This window comes from Chelonoidis abingdonii, chromosome 2 (genome assembly GCF_003597395.2).
Source record: "Chelonoidis abingdonii isolate Lonesome George chromosome 2, CheloAbing_2.0, whole genome shotgun sequence".
Taxonomy (NCBI): Eukaryota; Metazoa; Chordata; order Testudines; family Testudinidae; genus Chelonoidis; species Chelonoidis abingdonii.
In genome coordinates, this window is record NC_133770.1 from 172,391,762 (window position 1) to 172,414,103 (window position 22,342).

Consider the following 22,342-nt stretch of genomic DNA (forward strand, 5'->3'; position numbering starts at 1 on the left):
GGACAGAGCGATACTCCTAGCGCTACAGCAGATTCATTTGCTTGCATGATAGCAGAGACGTTATCAGTCTTCGTACGTCTGCTGCCGGGGTAATTGGCAATGAGTGATTTACCTGTCCCTCTGTACTGTCTGCTGCTATCAGGGTGCCCTGGCTGAATCGGCCAGGGGCGCAAAGCAAACGGAATGAGTCCACAATCCCTCCTTTATGGTTCTAAAATAGAGTCAGTCCGCCTAATATGGGCAAGTGTTAGAAACAGTATCAGAGAGCACAGTGATCCATGTAGATCCGCGAAATATAGATACATGCCATTCATGGGGGTGCCCCTGCAAACCTACCACGTGTTCCCTCCTCCCAACCTTCCTGGGCTACCGATGCAGGTCCCCATTTGTGTCATGAATTAAAGAAGCAGATAAACACTGATTTTTAGTGACAATAAATGAGGGGAGCGAGCCTCCGGTGCTATATCAGAGGCACATTAACGTGTCGGGGAGGGCTCAGCATCCCACTGCTATGATAGTCCACAGTACCGAACTTTTCTATACACATGAAGGGAGGGGGCTGATTGAAGCTCAGCCCCAGTTGCTATGATTGAAACGGTTCCAGCCATTTCTGTCCCATCTATTGGGATGACCAGAATCATTCTATTTTTCCAGGCGCACCCCCCCCCGGCCGCTCATCAGCCAGCCAGGGGTATTCGCAGTTATTAAGCATTGGAGCACTCACGGTGATAAGGACGATACCAGTCCTACTGCACCATCTGCCACCAGGGGAGAGGAGTGATAATGTGTTTCCACTGCTGGCAGTCGCGTCTACCAGCAGCATTCAGTAGCACAAGGTGACATTGAAAGAGTCAAGAAATGTTTCTTTCCTCTTTTTTCATATGGGGGAGGGAGTAATTGAGGAGCTATTCCTGAACCACGCCGACAACGTGTTTAACTTACAGCACTGGGAGCTCGCCAAGAATGCAAATTACTTTTGGAGATTGCTTGGACTGGGGATAGCTGGAGTCCTCAGTACCCCTCTCCATTGAGCGTCCATTTGGTCTCTGGCTTCCGTTCCGTTTCACGCCAGCATTGTACCCTGGAGATTTTTTCAACGCTTTGAATTTCGACTTCCGTAAGGAGCTTTGATAGACAGATTTGTTTCCATACACGATCAGAATCCAGTATCTCCCGTACGTCCATGCTGAAGCGCCTTTTGGATTTGGGACTGCATGCACCCGTGTGATCAAGCTCCAGCTGGGCAAACAGGAAATGAAATCTTAATTTCGCGGAGCTTTCTGTTACTGGCCACAGCATCCGAGTTCAGATTGCTGTCCAGAGCGGTCACTGTGGTGCACTGTGGGATACCACCTGGAGGTCAATACCGTCGATTTGCGGCCACACTAACCCTAATCCAATATGGTAATACCGATTTTAGCGCGACTCTTCTCATTGAGGAGCAGTACAGAAACCGATTTAAAGAGCCCTATATATTGATATAAAGGGCCTCGTAGTGTGGACGGGTACAGCGTTAAATCGGTTTAACGCTGCTAAAATCGGTTTAAACGCGTAGTGTAGACCAGGCCTCTGTAAGTCTTTGGCCTGCTATATTATTGTTGTTGCAGGACAGAGTGTGTTTCTTTGAAATCAAATGTAGCAAGATTTTCACTGTTAACAAAAACAAATTTGAACAAAAGAATACCAAACCATTGTGAAAATGGATTTAATGGGGTTTCTGTAGCATATTCCAATCTTACTATCACAGAGAAAATTAAAAAAAACCCAAAACACATCATTCACAAAATCTAATAAAAAGCTAAACTTCACAGAACTTCTTGTATTTTTACATAGTTTGATCTTATTTATCACAAAAAGCTCTTCTAATATTATTCTTTGCCAGAAGGCAGTAAGCCTAAACAGTGAATATCCAAGCTGGGAAATAATTAAAGGGGGTTTTCTCACCTTTCTCCCCCTATGCTTTCTTGCTACATATGCTGTATTGTAAGTTCTTCTACAACTATCAGATTTGCTCTTCAATTATCCATTCATTACCAACATTCACTAGCTCCAATGCAATGAACAGTTAAATATATGGAGGCCTTAATGACAGGAGCCCTAGAAGTCCATATATTAGCAGAAGGAGTCACTCCTCTTGATGCCCCCTCTATACTCCTCCCTACCTTTGTCAGATTCCAAATGTGACTTCCTCAAAGTTTACCTTTAAAACTAATGACAGAGCTAGTGACCAAACTCAAATCCAAAACGTATAGTAAAGATACTGATAGGTGGACAAACAGACCAGTAACTAACCCACCCATTGCCAGACATCATAGCTACAGAATTCCAGTAAAGAGCCAAAAATGCCTGTACATACCTTGGCCAACATAGCAAGATGCTGGTTCTGAACAATGGCAGTGCGATATGTAGCTAACCCCCCTTCCTCTAGGCTTGGAAACAGGTAGTACAAATGGACACTATAAAGAAAAAAATTCAAATAGACTCAACATGTTCTTTAATGGGTGACACAGTTCCCTTCTCACCACAGAACTTCACCAGAGCTATGGTAAAAGCTTGCTTGTTTGTTTTTTAAACAATATTATATAGATCATCTTTTTACTATTTAGCATACAATTTTTAACTTCCTGAAATCACACATATCGTCACCTTCTCTGCAGAGTTCAATGGTAGCTGGGACCTCTACAACAAAAGAATGCTCGGGCAAAACACTCAGGAGGAGCAGGCAATCTCTATGGTGAGAGAAAACAGCTTGATTCCAGACAGTCAAACATAGTAAAGAGACACCAGTCAGTCAAATCTGGCCCAAGATGTAGGATTTTTTTTTTTTAATGCTTTTACAATACTATTTTTTTTTAATTCCACAGAAAAGTTTGGGGTTTTGTTTGTTTGTTTTTAAAGGCAAACCTCTCCCTGAAGCTACTGCAAATCAAACATTGCAACAGAGTGCACAAGAGCCTGATGATAGTGAAACTGCATAGTAACTGCCTATACAAAAGTGAAATCAACTAGCCTATTTTTATCCAAGGTGACACAGCTGGAAAAATATAACTAACAGCATATATAGTGAAAAATTAATTAGGCACAAGCATAATGGATTTCCAAAAGGCCTTTAATAAAGTAGTTCATGAAGTAATTAAGGAATTAGTTTTAAGGAAATTATGTACAATCATGGATTATAAATTGTCTAACAGTCAGTAAAAGAAAGTAGGGATTAAATCATCCACTCAAGATTTGCAAAAGTGACTAGTGATTTTGGGTGCCTTAATTTATGGGAGGTTAATCTCAAAGACCATGAGGAGGCAGGATCTGTAGAGAGAGTGTGCTCAGCACGTTCTGTAAAATTAACCCCCCTTGAGCTATCTCAAGATGGTCATGCAAAAATTAAAGTGTGACACACTGTACCTCAAAATAACATCCTGTACCCACATATTCACCAGTTATATGACTACAGTATGCTTCTTACTAACTATGCCTTGTGAGGTATCATTTGAAAAGTCAGGATCTGTTGAACATTAGTATCCTGCTAAATTGTATGTATTACCATTGTAAGTGACGCAATGAAGTTTTGCCTATGTGTTACTGAAATATGTTGTGAGTTTGGGAGACACCCACAGTTAGCCTTTCAGTGGCAACAAAGGAGAAGCTAACACCTCTAAAATCAGGATTAATCAGCCATCAAGGAGAATCTACTCTCCCAGTGGACCGCTCCTGAAGACTGCTGAGAGAGTACATACAAGACAGGAGGCTGTCTAACCCCCGTGACACAGTGAAGATCTTTCCAGCACCTGGAAGAGAGTATAAAATGAGAGGCAATGACATCACCACTCCGCCTCCCCCACCTCAACACCTAGAAACAAGAACATTTGCAAGACAAAGGGAAGCATCCTTGAACTGGGAAGAAGGGGTGGTCCTAACTAGGCTTTCTAGTTAGTATGAATTATGAACTAAATTCTGCCTGGAACATCAAGTATGGTGAGGAAAAACTGCTTGATTCAAATCTTGCTTAGTCTGATAAAGTTTAGGATTTAGACTGTGATTTTATCTTTTATTTCTTCTGTAACCAACTCTGACCTCTATGCCAAACATTTACAATCACTTAAAATCTATCTTTCTGGAGTTAAGAAACTTATTTTAATGTTTTATTTTTACCAGTTTGTCTAAGGTGCTTGAGGAATCTACTCAGATTACAAAGGCTGGGGCATGTTCACTACACTTTGAAGGAGTGGTAAACTAACTAATACTGATCAAGAAGATCTTCAGCAGTGTAGGATGGTACATTTCTGGGGTACAAAGCTAGGGCTGGGGGGATTTGCTGGTGTCTCCCTGTGTATAGTTCACGAGTGACTGTGCGAGCCTGCAAGTAACTTTGGGTGTGCCTTCAAAGGCTAATGGCTATGTGAGAGTGAAGCCTGAAGGAGCTGCTTGGTACTAGCACAGCAGTGTAAGAGGTACCCTGATACAGAGACTAAAAGGGGACACAGCAGTCTCACAGTCCAGGTCGTACACTGGAGGCTGTCACATAAGGTACCTAAAATCACTAGTCAGTTTTAAAAATCTGGGCCTCGATTTAACAAAAGGTTAACAGTGAGGTATCATAAGGTTCCACACATTCATCAGTGATCTGGAAAAGAGTGCAAAGAGCAAGATGGAAAAAATTGAAGATGACAAGAAATTATTTAAGTTAGTCAACAATAAAAACTGCTTAAGTGTTTTCCTCAACTGGGGCAAAAGTTAGGTGAATGGGCCATACAATTGCTGAGATACTGACAAATGCAAGGTATCACATATCGGGAGGAATGATCTGAACTACTTGTTGTTGAGTTCTTGTAATTATGTCAAATTAAAAAAAAATGTAAAAATGTAAAAAAGGATAAAGGTTTATATAGATAATGAAAACTTTCAATTACTTTAGAGAGGGTATTCTGGGCCACTGGAACACAGACACACACACAAGTATGCAATATCTCCAGAGAGGAAGAGAGATTATTTCAGAACCTCTTCTAAAACATTTCTTTATTAATGATAGTAAACTATACATCTAGAAATTGCATATTTTAATGCACTACAGTAATAGTGTTTATGAATGTGGTATGGCTCTCTCAGAAATGTCATTGTCGTTTCAGAGGTTTAACACTGAAAATGAAGGATTTGTCTCCAAAGTGGGGTAATGTGCTTTATGGGACCATGTGATTTCTAATGCACGCTCACATGTTGGACATTTATTGGCCTATAGACCCTGCTGATACACACTAAAGATTCTCTAGTGCACTTTAACACAGTACTATTTCGAATAGCACTAAAGCACTAATGAGCAAAATACTCTTTAGAAATCACAACCCCACAAAGCGTGATACCCCACTGCACAGACAAGCCCAAAATGTACACTAAAATTTACATATAAATCCAAATATACAGGTTTGTAAGTCTCAGAGGATTGTGTACTATTAAACAGTAGTTTTTAAGCAGTAATACTAGGAATTTGTGTTCTATCACGAAAAAATTTGCCTCCTTGCACCTTCTAGAAAAGGCCACAGATTTTTAAAGGAAAGAAATAGATATTGACAGACACGTGGCCTATAATCCAGAGTAACTGTTGGGTATCAGAGGATGGTTATTAAAGTGCAATTTTGTTATCCATAATACCATGAGCTTTTTTAAAAGCCTCCCTTTAAGCACACTGACTACTTCCCTCTTAGAAATGGACTGACAAGGGCTCTGGAAAAGGATTTAAAATCTTTCACACTGAATGCTGATATTGCTATTTGTCACAAATGACACTTTTCACCAAGCTAGCTGCCATTTGCACTAGGCTCAGAAAGGCCAGTTTGAGTATTTTTGTAATTTTCCAGTATTTACTACTTTCCGAAGACTCGGTTTAGCAAAATGGGGTTCGATTTTTGATGAACTGTGAATTTTGTTGTGTGCTATTATTTTCTAATGGTTTGTATATGAATGTAAATATATTCTTGAAAGACAAGATGCAAGCTGTGCCTCTAAGGACTGAGGTTTAAAGAATAATCCCTCTAAAGAATTCTACACATTCAATATTACTTGTAAACACCACTCTCGAGATTACAGGGGAAGAGATCAAGGGAAGGCACGGAAACAAAAATGACACATTTAAAAATAATCTCTCTCCTTTTTATAAATTGGTTATAAGCTCTAAAGTATTTGGCTCAAGACAAGTTGATCTCCTACAGTCATGAGCAACTTCAAATAGCATTTGACAGGACAGAGACACTAGCCTTTCATCTTGTAATCTTACTCTTCTCAGCACCAGCATTGTAAGAGGCTTGAAAAGAAGCATACGCAGATGTGCAGCTCTTAAAATCATTGCAAGGATACAGGTAGGGGCAGCTCCAGACCCCAGCATGCCAAGCGCATGCTTGGGGCAGCATGCCGCGGGAGGGCGCTCTGCAGGTCGCCGGGAGGGCGGCAGGCGGCTCCGGTGGACCTCCCGCAGGTGTGCCTGCGGAGGTTTCGGTGGAGCCGTGGGACCAGCAACGGGCAGAGCGCCTCCCGTGGCATGCCGCCCTGCTTGGGGCGGCGAAATGTCTAGAGCTGCCCCTGGATACAGGACAGCAAATACACAGACTATTAAAACCTACACATTTGAAAGCGTAATACAGTTGAATTTTAAGGAAAAACTATAGGAAATTTGATGAATGAGACACAATATAGAACTTTGTAGAAAAATTCCACACTTACCTAGTTAAAAATTCCACCACAGCATCTCCCAAAAATTCTAAACGTTCATTGTGGTTAATCCTGCAAAAGTGTTTTGAGATTTATTGTCAGTAACCCCAGTGAATTTTGGTTATTTGTACAGTAAAGTTTAATTCTTTTGGTGATCAGAAAGGGAAATGATCCTGCTACTTTCCTATTTTGATATTTTCTTCTCTGATACATAGCAAAGAACATGTGGGTTATCAAACTCAGAACTGATACCACAGGTCTTTGAATCTTCATAGATTATTTATCAACATTTAACAGGGAGAAAGGAAGCAAAATTTCTGACTAGCAGTGTGTAATGACATGCTGAGATCAAGCTTTGTGTGCTTTGCCATGGTCACCAGGTTATTTAAAATAAATCTGTGTGCTGCTGGGGAGAGGTCTATAATAAACAGAAATGCCTCCTGGACCTGATGACTCTACAATGGATTTTTTGTGGCATCTCCAGCTACATGGCAGTCTGTATGTGCTTTTGTTTTTCACAATCCCTTTAACGTCGAAGACAAGTGCCCTTGCCCCATTTTCTGAGATTTCCTTCAGGCTCATAGGAGGACTTACTAGAACGGAAGAAGATACCTTCAAAGACTCTATCAAACTAATAAGAGCTTTGTTCCCTTTCTTTTCCTCTCTTGCTCTCATTTTTTTTATTCCTTCTATGAGTGCTCTATATTTTCTTTTTGTTTAAAATTTTATTTTTTTCTAAGCCCTCCCCCATTAACAGGTTTATTAATAGGTAAGGGACAGAAAGCTAGGCAATATCAGCTGAGTAAGATAGGGACCTAGGTGTCAGTAAAGAATATCTCAAGCTGCTGCAAATAACTTATGCATGCTTAACTTTAATCACGTGGAGTAGCCCCATTGATTTCGTAGGTCATGTCTGTAGAATCAAGGGCTAAGATACTGGTGGTTTCTTTCCAGAAGCCCCTTTTCAAGTGTCTGACAGCTTTCATTGCAATTTGCTCCCCCTCAAATTATTAAATCACTCACCTAACTTTTTAAAAAGCAGAACTTTGGTAGGGGTTCAAGGAACAAGTGCTATTTAAAAGCGAAGTGTTAGTTATACTATAACTTCTCTTTGTAGAGGCATAATGGCAAACAGAGCTGAGAAGTGTGGATTTTCCAGTCCATTCAGCTGAGACAGGATAATTACTGAGTGCTTTCTCCCTGTTTTTCTTTCCCTTTGGGAGAAGGCGTTAATTTTTGATGGATATTAGACCTAGACTTACAAATATTATTTTATAATTGGGAGTACAATAGCGTAAATACACCAAAATTCAAAGAACAATCTAAGGAGACTAGACTGAATCTTTGGGCTCAGTCCTGTGTTTGGAGACAGAGTGTAGCAGCACCATCTCATGGGGAGCATCACTCAGAATCACAATTCCTCCTCTGCTGCTCTCACCCTGCCCCAAAGCGGGATGGGGATTGGAATAATTTACAATAACCCTTTTAGGGTTGTATAGCGTCATGTCATCCACCTGTTCGCAGGTGTTCCTGCTTCCTCCACCCACACCCTGAGCTGTACTCTGGGAGAGTCCTACATGGCTGTGCGTGGAGGTAGAATTACAGAAATAGAGGGTTGGAAGGGAACTCGAGAGGTCATCAAGTCCAGCCCCTACACTAAGGCAGGACCAAGTAGATCGAGACCTCCTTGATGGGTTCCTATCCAGTCTGTTCTCAAAAACCTCAAATGATGGGGATCCCACAACTTCCCTATTCCAGACCCTACCTACTTTTAGTGTTAGATTTTTTTTTCCTAATATCTAACCTTATACCTTGCTGCAGATTATGCCTATTACTCCTTGGCCCACCTTTAGTGGACAAGGAGAACAATTGAATATCATTCTCTTTTTTAACAGCCCTGAACATATTTGCAGACTGTTATCGGATCCCTCCTCAGTCTTCATTTCTCATGACTAAACATGCCCAGTTTGTTTTACTTTTCCTCATAGGTCAGGTTTTCTAAACCTTTTAATATTTTTGTTGTTCTTCTCTGGACTCTCTCTAATTTGTCCACATCCTTCCTAATGTGTGATGCCCAGAACTGGACCGCACTGAGTAGAATGGAACAATTACCTCCCATGTCTTACTTATGACATTCCTGTTAACACACCCCAGAGTGATATTAGCCTTTTTAGTAACTGCATCACATTGTTGACTTATATTCAATTTGTGATCCACTATAACCCCCAGATCTATTTCAGCAATACCACCACATAGACATTTGTTTTTCATTTTGTAGTTGTGCATTAAGTTTTAAGTTTTCCTTCCCAAATTCAGTACTTTGCTCTTGTTTTTATTGAATCTCGTTGATTTCAGACTAATTTTCTAATTCTCTAATAGGTAGGATGACCCAAGTCTCTTCTCACTCGTTTTGGTTAGCCCCGCAGGACTAGGGCAACTAGAACTGATTATAAAGCATGTCTTAAATGCAAATGTTAAGCAATACAAATGTAATTCATTTGCACAGAATTCTTAGTGACTTAGTTAACTATTTGTCATTATAATTATTATAATTGGTTATTAAGCTAAACAATTAATTTTGTAGTAAACATATTGTTCCATGTTATTATATATATTCATTTATATTGGGCCAAATTCTGTGTCATCCATGCTCATTTTGAGTGATACCTTACTTTATCAGTAGCCTTGTTGATTTCAATAGGACTATTCATGGAGTAAGATACTACTCACTATGAGTAAGGGTGGCACAGAATCTAGTTCCTGATTATTTTTTAAGTACAGTGGAAAGTTTGTGCTATGCACATGCAGAAGAATAAATGTAGCATTTCATTGTTCACCATTTGAGCTGTCCAAATAGAAGTATTAATGATTCTTTTAAGTTTTGTGGACTGAAGCAGATTTTCTTTAGGGGCTCTCTTAAATGTCTTGTTCACTGCATGCATTACAAAGCCGGTGCTTGGTTTTCTGTGCCTTTGCAAAGAGATGATTTTGGCAAATGGTGGCTTTGCAAGCTCAGAGTAACATCCTTTTTCAAGGCTTTTTCTATTCACCAATCTTGCTGTTCCTCAATTTCAAAAAAGCCACATGATTTTATTAAAAAACCAAAAACAAAATTTTTGGAGATATTTTCCTTTCCTTGCACATGCGTATAAATAAGTATGTGTATACACACACTTACTTCCCAACAGTTAAAAATCATCTGGCTGTTTTATTACAAATGTTTTTAAGAAACTAAAGTTGAATTTTCATTTTTAGTTAACCTTCTAGGTCCAAGAAAAAGACTGATCAGCACACATTAGCTGCTTTCTTTACCTGGAAGGAGTCGGATCATCTTGCCCAAGGCGGGACATAATATTTATCAAGGTGTTTATTCCTGTAAAAATAAACAATACTAAACAGTTAGTAAAAATCACCACCAATTTCACTGAAGTAATTTCCTCTGCATTTAAAAAAACATACAAACAAAAATGCCATTGGGATAATCAGAAAGCAGAAACACCACAGATCCAGAGTTAAATTACAGCAGAAAATTTTTATTCAGGTATAATCCTTATAGGGACTAATGGCTAGGTAATGGCTGCCTACAGGAAACTGCTTTTATATTCATGGAGTCAGATATAAAGTCACAGAAAGGCCAGACTCCCCACCCCAAACACCGTACAAACAACAGACAATTTGTATTACTGCAGTTGTCTGTATTTAAGGGAGAAAGAAGTTGTGCAGCAGAGCCCACACATTTGACAGCTGCGCTGCTTCCTTGTTTCAGCAGGATTTCATAGCAGTGTTACAAAGAGATCTCATTAATGAGACTTTGCAATTTTTATAAAATTATGCATTATTGCATTATGAAAATATCAATGATACGCTTGTCAAAAATAAAACAAAGTCTATTCTGTGACGTATTATCCTTGCTTATTTTGTCAGCTCCAATAATTCAGAATAGATCTCCCGGTCATTTATTATTATTATTTTTAAATTACTTGTATTACCATGTGCTCAAGCTTTAGAAACTTCCACTAAAATTCTCTCCTAGAGCTAATCTTCACTGCTGTGTTAGCTCAAGGTATAATCCATGAGTGTTGCCCCTAATCTGACTCCCAAGCACACACAAAACTCTCTTGCTCCAGGTAAGGGGTGCTTTAAACTCAAGAGAGCTGGCCCTCAGGGGCAGGGAGGCGTATGTGTGTGTGTTAAAGCTTGAGTGTTATTGAAGCTCCAGCTAGCAGTGAAGTGTGGATGCAGCTACTTTGTACTGCTGACACAATCACTCACTGTGACCACCCTCACTCCAGCTAGGCTAACTTCATTCACAGAGTTAACTTGAGCTAATGCTGCAGTGAAGACAAGCCGTCAGGAGAATATAGGTTGAACAAGAATCAGTTAGGTGGCAGTTCTTCTTGGAGGCTAAGGATGGTGAGAGAAAAAACAATAATGGTGTAATTGCATACCCTTTTTCCTCATGTGCATGTGGTGGACTTTTCGGTCTCCATACTTGGGCTGTCGAATCCCACAGTTGGACAAGGAATTTCTTGCGTGGTCTGGATTCATTCCGAAGTTTAGGTGATGGCTTGGATGAGTCATGGCAAGCTAGAAGGCAGCATGTGCAAGTCAAAAAACTGGGTTTATTTTTGCAAACGCTAAGAGCAATGTTAGATTGGTAGCTGCTAACAACAGCTATTTCTCAGTTTGAAGACATGCTACGATGTGCTGTTGGCAATTAGTAACTTTGGTTCAAGCAATTAAAATGTAGGATGTACAGCTACAGATATGTCACGAAACATATCATTTATGCCTGATCACCACTTAAACTAATTAACTTTCAAAAGCTTTTTAAAGAAATAAATTCGTTTTTGAAAGAAAAAAAAATCTGAATTGTCAATTTGCCCTAAAATGTTTTGCTTGCTAACTTGGCTGAACTATGTTAAACAACATGAAGATTTGCTTAGTACAAAAAACATGAAACCTAACACTATTACTACATGAATGTATTTATATACTGCAATACCACCTCAAGCGTTTGTAACTCAATACAAGTATGTAAAGCATCAATAAGGAGAGCTTCATCTTTTTTTGGGTAAAGAGAGATGATCGAATTTTTGCTCACCAAAGGCCAGACTCTGCTACTCTTGCTCACAATGAATAGCCCTTTACTCTCATTGCCTTTGCTGGGACCCCTCTCAGAGCAACACTGAGCTCTATATTTAGTTTGTATTGTAAGCACTACCAGGAACTTGCATCTTTGCTGCTATCACTTTATGAAGGGCAGCAGAAATAGGAGGTGTCAGTAGCAATTAATACAGTGAAGACAAAAGACTTAGGCACCAATTCAGCAAACACAAATATGAGCATTGTTAGCTGCCCCCTGGCATTAAAATAGGACTACTTATATGCAGAAAGTTAGTCAGGAAATATTTGTAGGATTGGCGCCTTTGATGCTTAACAAAAAGCTGCTAAACAGCTCCTTTGCCCTCTTCACTCAAACAAAGCTTACTTTAACTATTGTCAGACCAAATTGTTATTCAACTTACACATTTCCCCTCAAATCCTTGTTAAATACCTCATTAGGTAACTACAGTTTGCCAAACCTATCCCTCTAAAACACTTACTCCTCTAAAATAGAACACACTAAAACTTACCAGAATGGTTAAAACAAAAACACATGAAACACCCCTCAGGCTCTCTTCTCTGTTAGGTCTTTAAATGCATACTGTATGATGAAACATGTAATCTTCCAGTGATGATGTATAGTTGTATATTTGGCATCCTATGCATAGTTATTTAAATGGTGAATTATAAATCTCACTAGGGACTCTCTCTCCTGGAACAAATTCTTAGCTATTCAATAAGTACGTATAAGGATCAAACCTAGATAAAGTGCCTCTGTGCATTTAGTGTGATTTATGTTGGTGCACCTTGTCTTATGCTTTCTCTGATTATTGATAACTTATTTGCTTTTTGCTTCAAGTGTTCTATCGTGGCAGTTAGTAGGTTTTTATGGCTGGATTTTTTTTTTTTAAATAATCTTTAACTCTAAAACCCAGGAAATTCGAAAAAAATCTATGCTCATAATTAAGCATAAGACCCATCCTCTCTATTCTCGAACTAATCTGGTTTGTACAAGGAGTACAAAACATTTGAGAGTGTTTTTATTAATAATTATTGATTCATTATATGTTAAAAAAAGTAAAAGCATCTAAATATTAGCAATTAAATTTGAAATTATATATAAAACACACTTTTTGCACTAAAATAGGTCGATAACACAGATCTACTTACTTATTTTTGCCCTTTAATTTAGATCTGCAATAGACAGTTTTTGCTGAGAGTGTCTCAGTGTGCAAAAACGCACTTGCACAACTGATTGATTATGCAACAACAGACGTACTAAAACCCCAAAAGAAACACAACTTCTCTCTTTCACTTTGTAACAGTGAACATTTCAACAAACACCTGTAGGCCTGAGGAGACAGCTTTGAACACAAAGGATTCTTTATGAAATAATAAACCACAAAATAGTACAAGGCAAAATTTACAGACACATCAGCAGTATGACACCAGTTTTTCAGAACTCAGCAAGTAAAGGAATGCACTAAGTAATAAAAATATAATCTTGCATTCATATATAATGCTTTTCATCCTGCAGGATTCCATGATTTACAAACCACAAGCAGTGGAAACCTGATTTTACAGATTCTCACAGGACATTTGGAAACTTTTAAAGATCAGAGGTGCAAATAATCAGGTGCTTTCCAATATCAGCTATACACCTCATTTCTCCATTTAGTGGGTTCAGCAGGATTTACATACATAAGCTTAACTATCTTGGGGACGATGGTCATGCATGCAGCTCTCCCTACCCTTGCTCCACAGGAACAGAGCTTCAGTCCTCCAGAACTCAACTGGCAAATTAGTATGTAATTTGTCTTTTGGCATTTCTTACCTGTAGCAAGCATCGATCTTGAAAGGTATAGCCTATCAACTTGTCCAAATGCATCAGACATTGATGGTAGCGAATATGGTGGGTGAGAACAGGCAGCATCATTGCATGCTAGGAAAATAATTGCAATGAGGAAAACTATTCATTTACAAAACACAGAGAACCCAATTGAGTAACAATCAAACACATAAAGAAGTTTAGCATGTTATGATACGATTAATTTTACTTTGTTTTGATTTACATGAGAAATAAACTAAAAATAATAATGGCCTTATGCCCTTCAGTGAATATAACTAAATTAGAACCTACTCCATGGGTATTAATTACCAAGAAAAACAAAACAGTCGTCCATTGAAGTACGTTGTTGGGTGGAAAGATTATTCTGCTGCATATTGCTGAACATATCAAGGTGTATCAAGGTAAAGTCAAGTAGTGTCAGAACATTACATGACCATGGGGCACTTGCTACAATATGCAGACTTTGATTAGTATGAAAAAAAAAAAAAAAGATTCAAGGCCAGGTTAGGCCTCTGACATAATTTTAAAGTATAATATTTCATAAACCACCAAGATGATGAATGGTCATTTTATATCACTTGACACCTGGGATAACAGGGTCACATGGCATCTGGTTTTCGACCAGAATTCTTGGTCGAAAAGGGACCCTGGCAGCTCCAGTCAGAGGCTTAGAGGAGCTAAGGCCTGTCCTAGCTCCATGCGGCTCCTGGAAGCAGTTGGCATGTCCGTGCTGGCCCTAGTCGCAGGGGCAGCCAGGGGCAGGGAGGCTCCACACACTGCCCTGGCCCCGAGCGCCAACTCTATACCTCCCATAGGCCAGAAACAGCAGTCAGTGCGATCTGCGGGGGTGGCGCCTGCAGGCGAGGGCAGCGTGTGGAGTCGCTTGACCGAACCTCCACCTAGGGGCCGCAGGGACATGTTGCCATTTCCAGGGAGCCACCCGAAGTAAGCGCCACTCTAATCCCTTGCCCCAGGTTGGAACCCCCTCCTGCATCCAAACTCTCGCCCAGAGCCTACACCTCAGCTCCCTGCCCCAGCCCTGAGTTCTCTCCCTCACCAAAACTCCCTCCCGGAGCCCATACCCACAGCCCCTCCCGCACCCCAAACCCCTTCTCCAGCCCTGAGCCCCATCCTGCACCTCAAATCCTCATCCCCGGCCCCACCTCAGAGCCTGCACCCCCTGCCAGAGCCCACAACCCCTCCTGTTCCCCAACCCCTGCCCCAGACCTAAGCCTCCTCCTACACCCCAAACCTCTCATCCACAGCCCCAGCCCAGAGCCTGCACTCCCCAGCTGGAGCACACACCCTCTTTCGGACCCCTACCCCCTGCCCCAGCCCTGAGCCCCTTCCTGCACTCTGAACCCCCTCTTGCACCCCAAATCCTTCGTCCCCCACCTTACCCCAAAGCCCACACCCCCAGCCAGAGCCCTCACTCCCTCCCGCACCCGAGCCCCCTGCCCGGAACACCCTCCTGCACCCTGAACCCCTCATTTCTGGCCCCACCCCAGACCTCCCGCACCACAACTCCCTGCCCCAGCCTGTTGAAAGTGAGTGAGGGTGGGGGAGAGCGAGCAACGGAAGGATGGGTGATGGAGTGAGCGGGGGCAGGGCCTCGGGGAAGAAGCAAGGGTGTTCGGTTTTGTGTGATAAGAAAGTTGGCAATCCTATGGGATAACCAGCTTTTTATAAGTTACTAAGCACTTCTTTCAAGATGACAGGTAGAAAAATTGTGCAGTAAAAAGTTACATTCCCATTGCCATCTTGCTTTCACTAACTTCCTCATGAGAATTCAGTGGCCAATGTTTTCAAACATTATGAAGGACTGAACTCTAGCAGTTCCTGAGATAGTGATGCTAGAAAGAGTTGGAAAGGCAGTTACAAAGTTGCTATTTGGCCGTCTAGCAAAAACGCTCTGGGTAATATTTTCAAAACTGAAATGGGAGGTAGGTGTCCAAATCCCAGTGGCTTTCAATAAGAGTAGGATTCCTAAGTGCACTTTGAAAATCTCCCCCTTTATACACTTTTCTAAGCATTGCTTCAGACCAGAGATCTGGGGGAAAAAATTGATAACTGAACAATTAGCACCGGTTACTCTATTCTGTTATGGTAACAGTAAAGTTCTTATGGAAGAATAAGAAATATAAGATTTATAGTGGCTAAATCATAATATGTAATTTAAAATCATACTTTATATATGCATGTAAAATAATGAATGCTTTTACAATATGCAATATAAAATTGTAATTCCTATTGTAATTAGCAAAACCAAGTTTAAGTATTCATAGAAACAAGACTTATTTGAAGATGAAATCTGAAAATTATCCACGTATCACTTCATAATGAATGCAAAGCGTATGATTAAAGGGGATGAATGAACAGAGTGGATGTATAGGAGAAAATTAGTTAAGCATTATAACAGATCATGTAATTTATGGGGTTAAGTGTCTTTCTGGATTTTGGTATGTTGGTGAAGCTAAGCACTGTCATAGAGTAAGAACCGGTGAACATAACAGTGCTATGAGATTATAAGGATTACCTTTTGTTGAAAAGAGAGTAAGATTGCATTTGAGAGGCTTTTTTTTTTTAGAACGAAATGTGGATGAACACTGCAGTTGTGATGACTGGCAAGAACTATATTACTGGGAAGTGAAAACATTGATGCTGAATAGAATTAGATTTAAGTGAATTTCTAATATTTAAATTAAAATCCAATACTGTTAGTAGTTTCTCTCATAACCATCTCAGGGGAGACAGTCGACCCCCAACTGTATGTTCTATAACTGTGCTTCTTGTGCATCTTCATTCTTGACCACTTCATCAAAAATAAATCATCTCAAGGACCAGTGACACATACTCCCCAGTTCACTATTTCTCTGCATTTTCTGTCCACGGTAGTAGCCTTCTGGGCAACCGGAATGATTATATGGGGAATTAGTGCATAGACCACAGTTTTAATACTATTTGTACACGGCAAGCAGTATGTTTGGCCCCAGTTTGTAGTACTGATATATCAACATTTTCAATTTTTATTTAGGTGTTCAACTAGTAAGGAATTGGTCTATTTCTGACGATAAACATGAGGTACACAATGTAGGCTCTTGTAATTATATTGACAAAGTGTTGTTTTCCTGACACTAAATATGTGATTAATTTGACTAATATCTGTCAGATAGGATTATGGCTATTTAATATTCCCAATACTTTTTAGGGGAACACTTCCCAATCCCTCCCTCCCCACAAAAAAACAATTTAAAAACTGCATTAGGCAAATTAATTGATACTGAAGAAATATAGTCTCTTCTGGAACTATAGCATAATAGGCAGGAGAGCCATTACACCATCTGATTAAAGCTATTTTGGGTATAAGAAATGATTCTTTATAAGTAATAATTTAATAGCAGTAAAGAAGATATGCCCTCCACCTGCCCAATAATTCTGAATTACTTCACACAAAACAGAGCCATTTTAATCAGAGCACTTCACTCCTCCTCTCCCTGTTTGCAAGTGCTTCATTTTGGAAAATGCCAAGACTCGTATTATACTTTGTGCAACAGAGTGATTTAAAATTATTAGAGTACTTCAATGTTTATAAAAAGAATTTTGATCTTCTAAACTACAGAGCTTTTAAGAATTAAAGCAAACCAATAATTTTAAACAGCTCTTCATTAAGACTGCCTGCAGAATTGATTTACATTCATTTAGTTTTTACTCTAATCTGGCAAAAAGCATATCTGAAAAACAGCAACAGCAATCCTTCATTTTCAAGATGCATAGTTTAGTCTCCTTGTGACCTCTCAAAGAAATCCAAACAATTGACTAGTCTAATTTATTGTTTTAGATGTACAAAACACTATGTGAAATTATGTTTTATATTCATTGCTCTTTAGTGATTTGCTGTCCTTCAACAATTAAAAAAACCAAAAACGTCTAATAAGACATTATAAGATACATTGTAACAAAAAATTACTAAAGAGATAAACAAATCAGTTTCTAAACTCTCAAATTAGGAAATATATGCACAGTTTGTCTTAAAGTGTAGCAACAAATATATTAGATAGCAAAAGTTAGAACAAACTCACAAATTCCTATAGCTATGGGATGGCACACTGTGCTGGTATCCAGTCTCAGACCTTATACACAGTACTGGCATCAAAAAGAAGTCTTAGATGGAAGAGAAATTATTTTTATTGGGTTTTAGATTTAAATATTCATTCTCCATCAGGACTGCTCCTTACACTTTGCCAGGAAGAGATAAGTTGACAGGATATGGGTTCAATACAAGCACAGGATTCTTAACTAAACATTTGTCACACTGTATGCAATATCTGATTTGCATTACACATTGCTAGGTCAACATTAATTAAACCTGGAAACGCTGAGCCTTGAATAAGCATCTTTGAAACAAATTTCACGGATTTATTTGTGTGTGTTGGATTATTAGCCTTTGTGTCAGTATTCATGGACCCTGTCACGTCCCTTGCTCTGGGATAGAGCTCTTTATTTTTATTTTTTTTTTAAATGCATCTTTCAAATATATTACTTCTGGACAAATTCTTTTTTTTGTTTCCAATCTAAAAGTTAAAAAAAAGTTGTGGTTTGTGGTTTTTTCCCCTTTAGTATACAACAGTTGAAACTCTCCTTGAAGATATGATTTAAAAAAAAAAAAAGTTTTATTAAAAAAAAGGCCGATTTACTGAATAACAAGCCCTGAAACAACATTAGCTTCTTTGCTCTTTTTTACACTGGGGTTTTATCCTGGTTACAGTCATTGTTGGGCACCAATGTAGCTGTACAACTGCCATAAACCATAATTTGCACCAGCACAGATTACCCTTGTTTCTTTCAGGGATAAGAGCCACCAGTGCAAATAGCACTGTCTATATCAGTGCAGCAATACCAGTGACGTTTCTCTATAATGTAGCAGGGGCAACCCACCCTGTGTAGCTGCGGCCTTAACATTGCAAATTTAGGAGACATTAATCTGCTGTCTATTAACTAACAAAAGAAACTGATTTCAGGATGGATCTCTAGCATCTAATAATCACCTGGCAGACATCAGAACGAATACCAGTTTTCCAGAATCCTTGGCTGCTTAACTCCACTGTCACTTCTCGTCTCATTGTGTTTTTCTGCCTGATTTTCTGTAGCGCTTCCTAGAAAGGGAGGGAATGATGCAGCTGTGAGAAACTTTCTACAACAAAGCAATATGAAACCACATGTGGGCATGAAAAACAGACATTAGGGTGTTAGGATTCTGTATTTGAGAATGGGTTTTATTTATTTAGTTATTTGTAAAGCATACTTTCAGAGAGCAATTTTTAAACCTAAATCTTGTAATGATCTCCACCCACCCCTTGGTAATGATGTAAGCTGGGGTGGCCCGGATACCCACAAGTATGACAAAGGGCTGCATGTGGCTCAGTCTGCTTATCCTGATAAGCTGAAGGGTGAGGACAAAGCTGACTAATCACAGATTTTTGCTGAAGATGAAATGAACAAAGCCATTCCTATGCATCTATCGAGTGAGATAAGCAAATACAGTGAAAACCCGCTATAACGCTCCCCACGGTAACGCAAATTGGGATATAACACGATCATAAGGTGGCTCTGGCCACCCCACGTGAAAAGAAAAGAAAAGAAAAAGAAAATGTGTCTCCCCTCCTGCTCCCACTTCCTCTTTTGACAAGAAGAGCCATTCTCCTCCCCAGCTGCTCCTCGCTCTTCCTCTGCCCCTTGCACGTCTCCCCTGCTCTCCCCAAGTGTTTCCCTCTCTCGCTGCATGGCTGAGAGCCCTCACTGCTGGAGCTGCACTGCTTCTCCTTATGGCGAGAAGAGCTGTTCTCCTCCCCTGCTGCTCCTTGCTCTTCCTCTACCAGCTTGAAACCAACCGGCTTGAAATGGTAAATTTTCGTAACCCAGCTATAACACAACCCCACATTTATCAGGATCGATTTTTTGGACCCCAATCATAGGGTTATAGCGGGGTTTCACTGTACCATTTCTCTCTGGAATTCCTGACACCTGATACTGCATCACAAGGCTTGGGTGAGAAACAACCAACCCTTCATTCATGCGAGTAAAAGAGACAGACCTTTATTATCTAGCCCCAGTCACCTTATAACGGATCTGTGTTAAACGCCAATACCTCTCTTACGGAACAGGGCGTTAGTAGCCACTGATACCAGAGGCTCCTACTATGAAACCTCCCTACTTTATCCAACCATGAAAACTGTACTGCCTTGACCTTGAGAAGCTAGTCTTCTGCAGGCTGTTTATTTCTGTTTCTGAAATATGGCAAGGACACCTACAGCCTTGAATAGGAGTCGTCTCCCCCCTTTTTATTTTTTGTATAAATCAGAAGAAATAAATAGAATAAATAATCCAGCACATTAGGGTCTTTCAGTCTGAATTTAGGTCCTGATACTGTAAATGTCTCTATGAGTATGTCGACTCCCACATATATCATGGGAAACAGTCACTGCATATTTTCTTCTAATTGAGAACAAGGAACTTTACTCGAATAATAGGCTAAAGATAAACGTTACATCTCTCCTCTCCCTAGCCTTCACTGCAGGCGCCCTGCTGAGAATTTTCCCCTCCCTGCTGCCTGCTTCAGTTTTAAGGGAACTATACATAGCTCTTTAGGGCACAGACAGTCTCTTTGATTTGCATTTGTACAGTGTCTAGCACACAGGTGGGCAAACTATGGCACATGGGCCACATCCGGCCCGCGGGACCCTCCTGCCCGGCCCCTGAGCTCCTGTCCCAGGAGGTTCGCTCCAGTCCCTCCCCCACTGTTCCCTCTCCCCTACAGCCTCAGCTCGCTCTGCTGTCGCAATGGTCTGGGCAGTGGGGCTGCGAGCTCCTGGGGCAGTGCAACTATAGAGCCCGGCCTGACTCAGGGATCTGTGCTATAGCGCTGTCAGCCACTGGTGATCAAGGCAGCACAGTAAGGGTGAGGGAGGGTCCAGGGGTGTGGTCAGGGGTGTGGATAGAGGTCGGGGCGGTCAAAGGGCAGGGAACAGGGGCATTGAATGGGGGCAGTCAGGAAGGAGGAGGGGTTGGATGGGGAGGTGGGGAGCAGTCAGAGGCAGGAGTTCTGGGGGCAACCAGGGGACAGGGAGAAGGGATGTTTGGATGAGGCAGGAGTCCTGGGTGGGGGGGCAGTCAGGAATGAGAGGAGGGGTTGGATGGGGTGGTGGGGAGCAGTCATGGGACAGGAAGCGGGGTGGTGGTTGAATGGGGCAGGAATTCCGGGGGGCTTTCAGGGAACAGGGTGGGTTGGATGGGGGAGTCTGGGGGGGGGGGGGAGGCATCAGAGGACGAGAAGCAAGGGGGGCTAGATAGGTGGTGGGGACGGGCCATGCCTGGCTGTTTGAGGAAGCACAGCCTCCCTAACCGTCCCTCCATACAATTTCCAAAACTCAATGTGGCCCTCAGGCCAAAAAGTTTGTCCGCCCCTGGTCTAGCACAAAGGGTTCCTCCTGGTACATGACTGAAGCTCCTAGGCACCACCTCAATAATGACGTAGCATCCCATAATCACATTGAAATTAATGGCATAATGAGCAGGGGTGTATGAAGCCCTGTTCCCTTAGGCCCAAATCCAAATGCCAACGAGCTGTGGACAGAGGCCATAAATTGTACACTCTTTAGGGGTAGGCTCTACAAAGGTCTTCTAGGCTTTTACACAGTACCATGTATATCAGGGCATCATCAGTGCCCAATTCTGAATAGATTTTTTCTTTTTCTTTTTTTTTAAAATTCACATGCCAATTACAGTAGCCTGCCAGCTCCTACTAAATTACTGATGGGGTCCTCAGTGTCATGAAGTGGGAGCACACTACCGCAAAGTTTCTGCCTAAGAACTGTTTTCAATACATCTTCCTTATGACAGACAATTACTTTAGGAAACCATCATCCTGGATGATACAATCTAGAAACAAAGGTCTACACACTACAAGAAGTGATAAATGTCAAAGGAGCACTTTATTTTTGCAGCAAAATGCAATCACCCCCACGCCCTCTCTGCTAGTGTTTTAAGAATAACTCATCCATTATTTCCTAATGAGAGACATTTTTAATAAAAAGTTCTAGCCTTCCACTTGTTCTCCCCTGCAGTGATGAAAGCTGCAGTAAAGATAAAAGTCATCTATTCAGTGGGAAAAGCATTCCTCCTTAAAATTATGACATAGATAACTTTTAACACTGTGGTACTTCCCATTTACAAGGAAAGAAGCTGAGGTTCGGGGGCTTATTTAACACTATTATAAATAAAATGTTAATTAAGCCCCATGTTCACATGACAGTATGCTATGCTTTGCACTAATGATAAAATCCGGTGCACTGTCAGATATGCTGAAGATCATCTATTGCAACAGCAGCTTCAGTCATTACAGAAAAAGCAAACTGGTGATGCTGTCAGTCTAAGACTCCTTGATTAATATCAGAGGGGTAGCCGTGTTAGTCTGGATCTGTAAAAGCAGCAAAGAATCCTGTGGCATCTTATAGACTAACAGACGTTTTGGAGCATGAGCTTTCGTGGGTGAATACCCACTTCGTCGGATGCATGTAGTGGAAATTTCCAGGGGCAGGTATATATATGCAAGCAAGAAGCAAGCTAGAGATAATGAGGTTAGTTCAATCAGGGAGGATGAGGCCCTGTTCTAGCAGTTGAGGTGTGAAAACCAAG

General features: G+C 40.7%; 1 protein-coding gene across 3 annotated transcripts in view; it reads right to left on the minus strand.

Moving 5' to 3' along the window:
• The window catches only part of DROSHA (drosha ribonuclease III), a 113,650-nt gene that overhangs the window by 35,487 nt on the left and 55,821 nt on the right, over window positions 1-22,342 (minus strand). For all 3 annotated transcript variants that reach the window (XM_032772238.2, XM_032772237.2, XM_032772239.2), the window contains exons 16-21: window positions 18,697-18,804; window positions 13,637-13,744; window positions 11,145-11,283; window positions 10,009-10,069; window positions 6,709-6,768; window positions 2,357-2,456 (exon numbers count right to left, since the gene is read on the minus strand). In XM_032772238.2, the coding sequence (XP_032628129.1) occupies window positions 2,357-2,456; window positions 6,709-6,768; window positions 10,009-10,069; window positions 11,145-11,283; window positions 13,637-13,744; window positions 18,697-18,804 (576 nt within the window). The remainder of the gene's footprint in view (window positions 1-2,356; window positions 2,457-6,708; window positions 6,769-10,008; window positions 10,070-11,144; window positions 11,284-13,636; window positions 13,745-18,696; window positions 18,805-22,342) is intronic.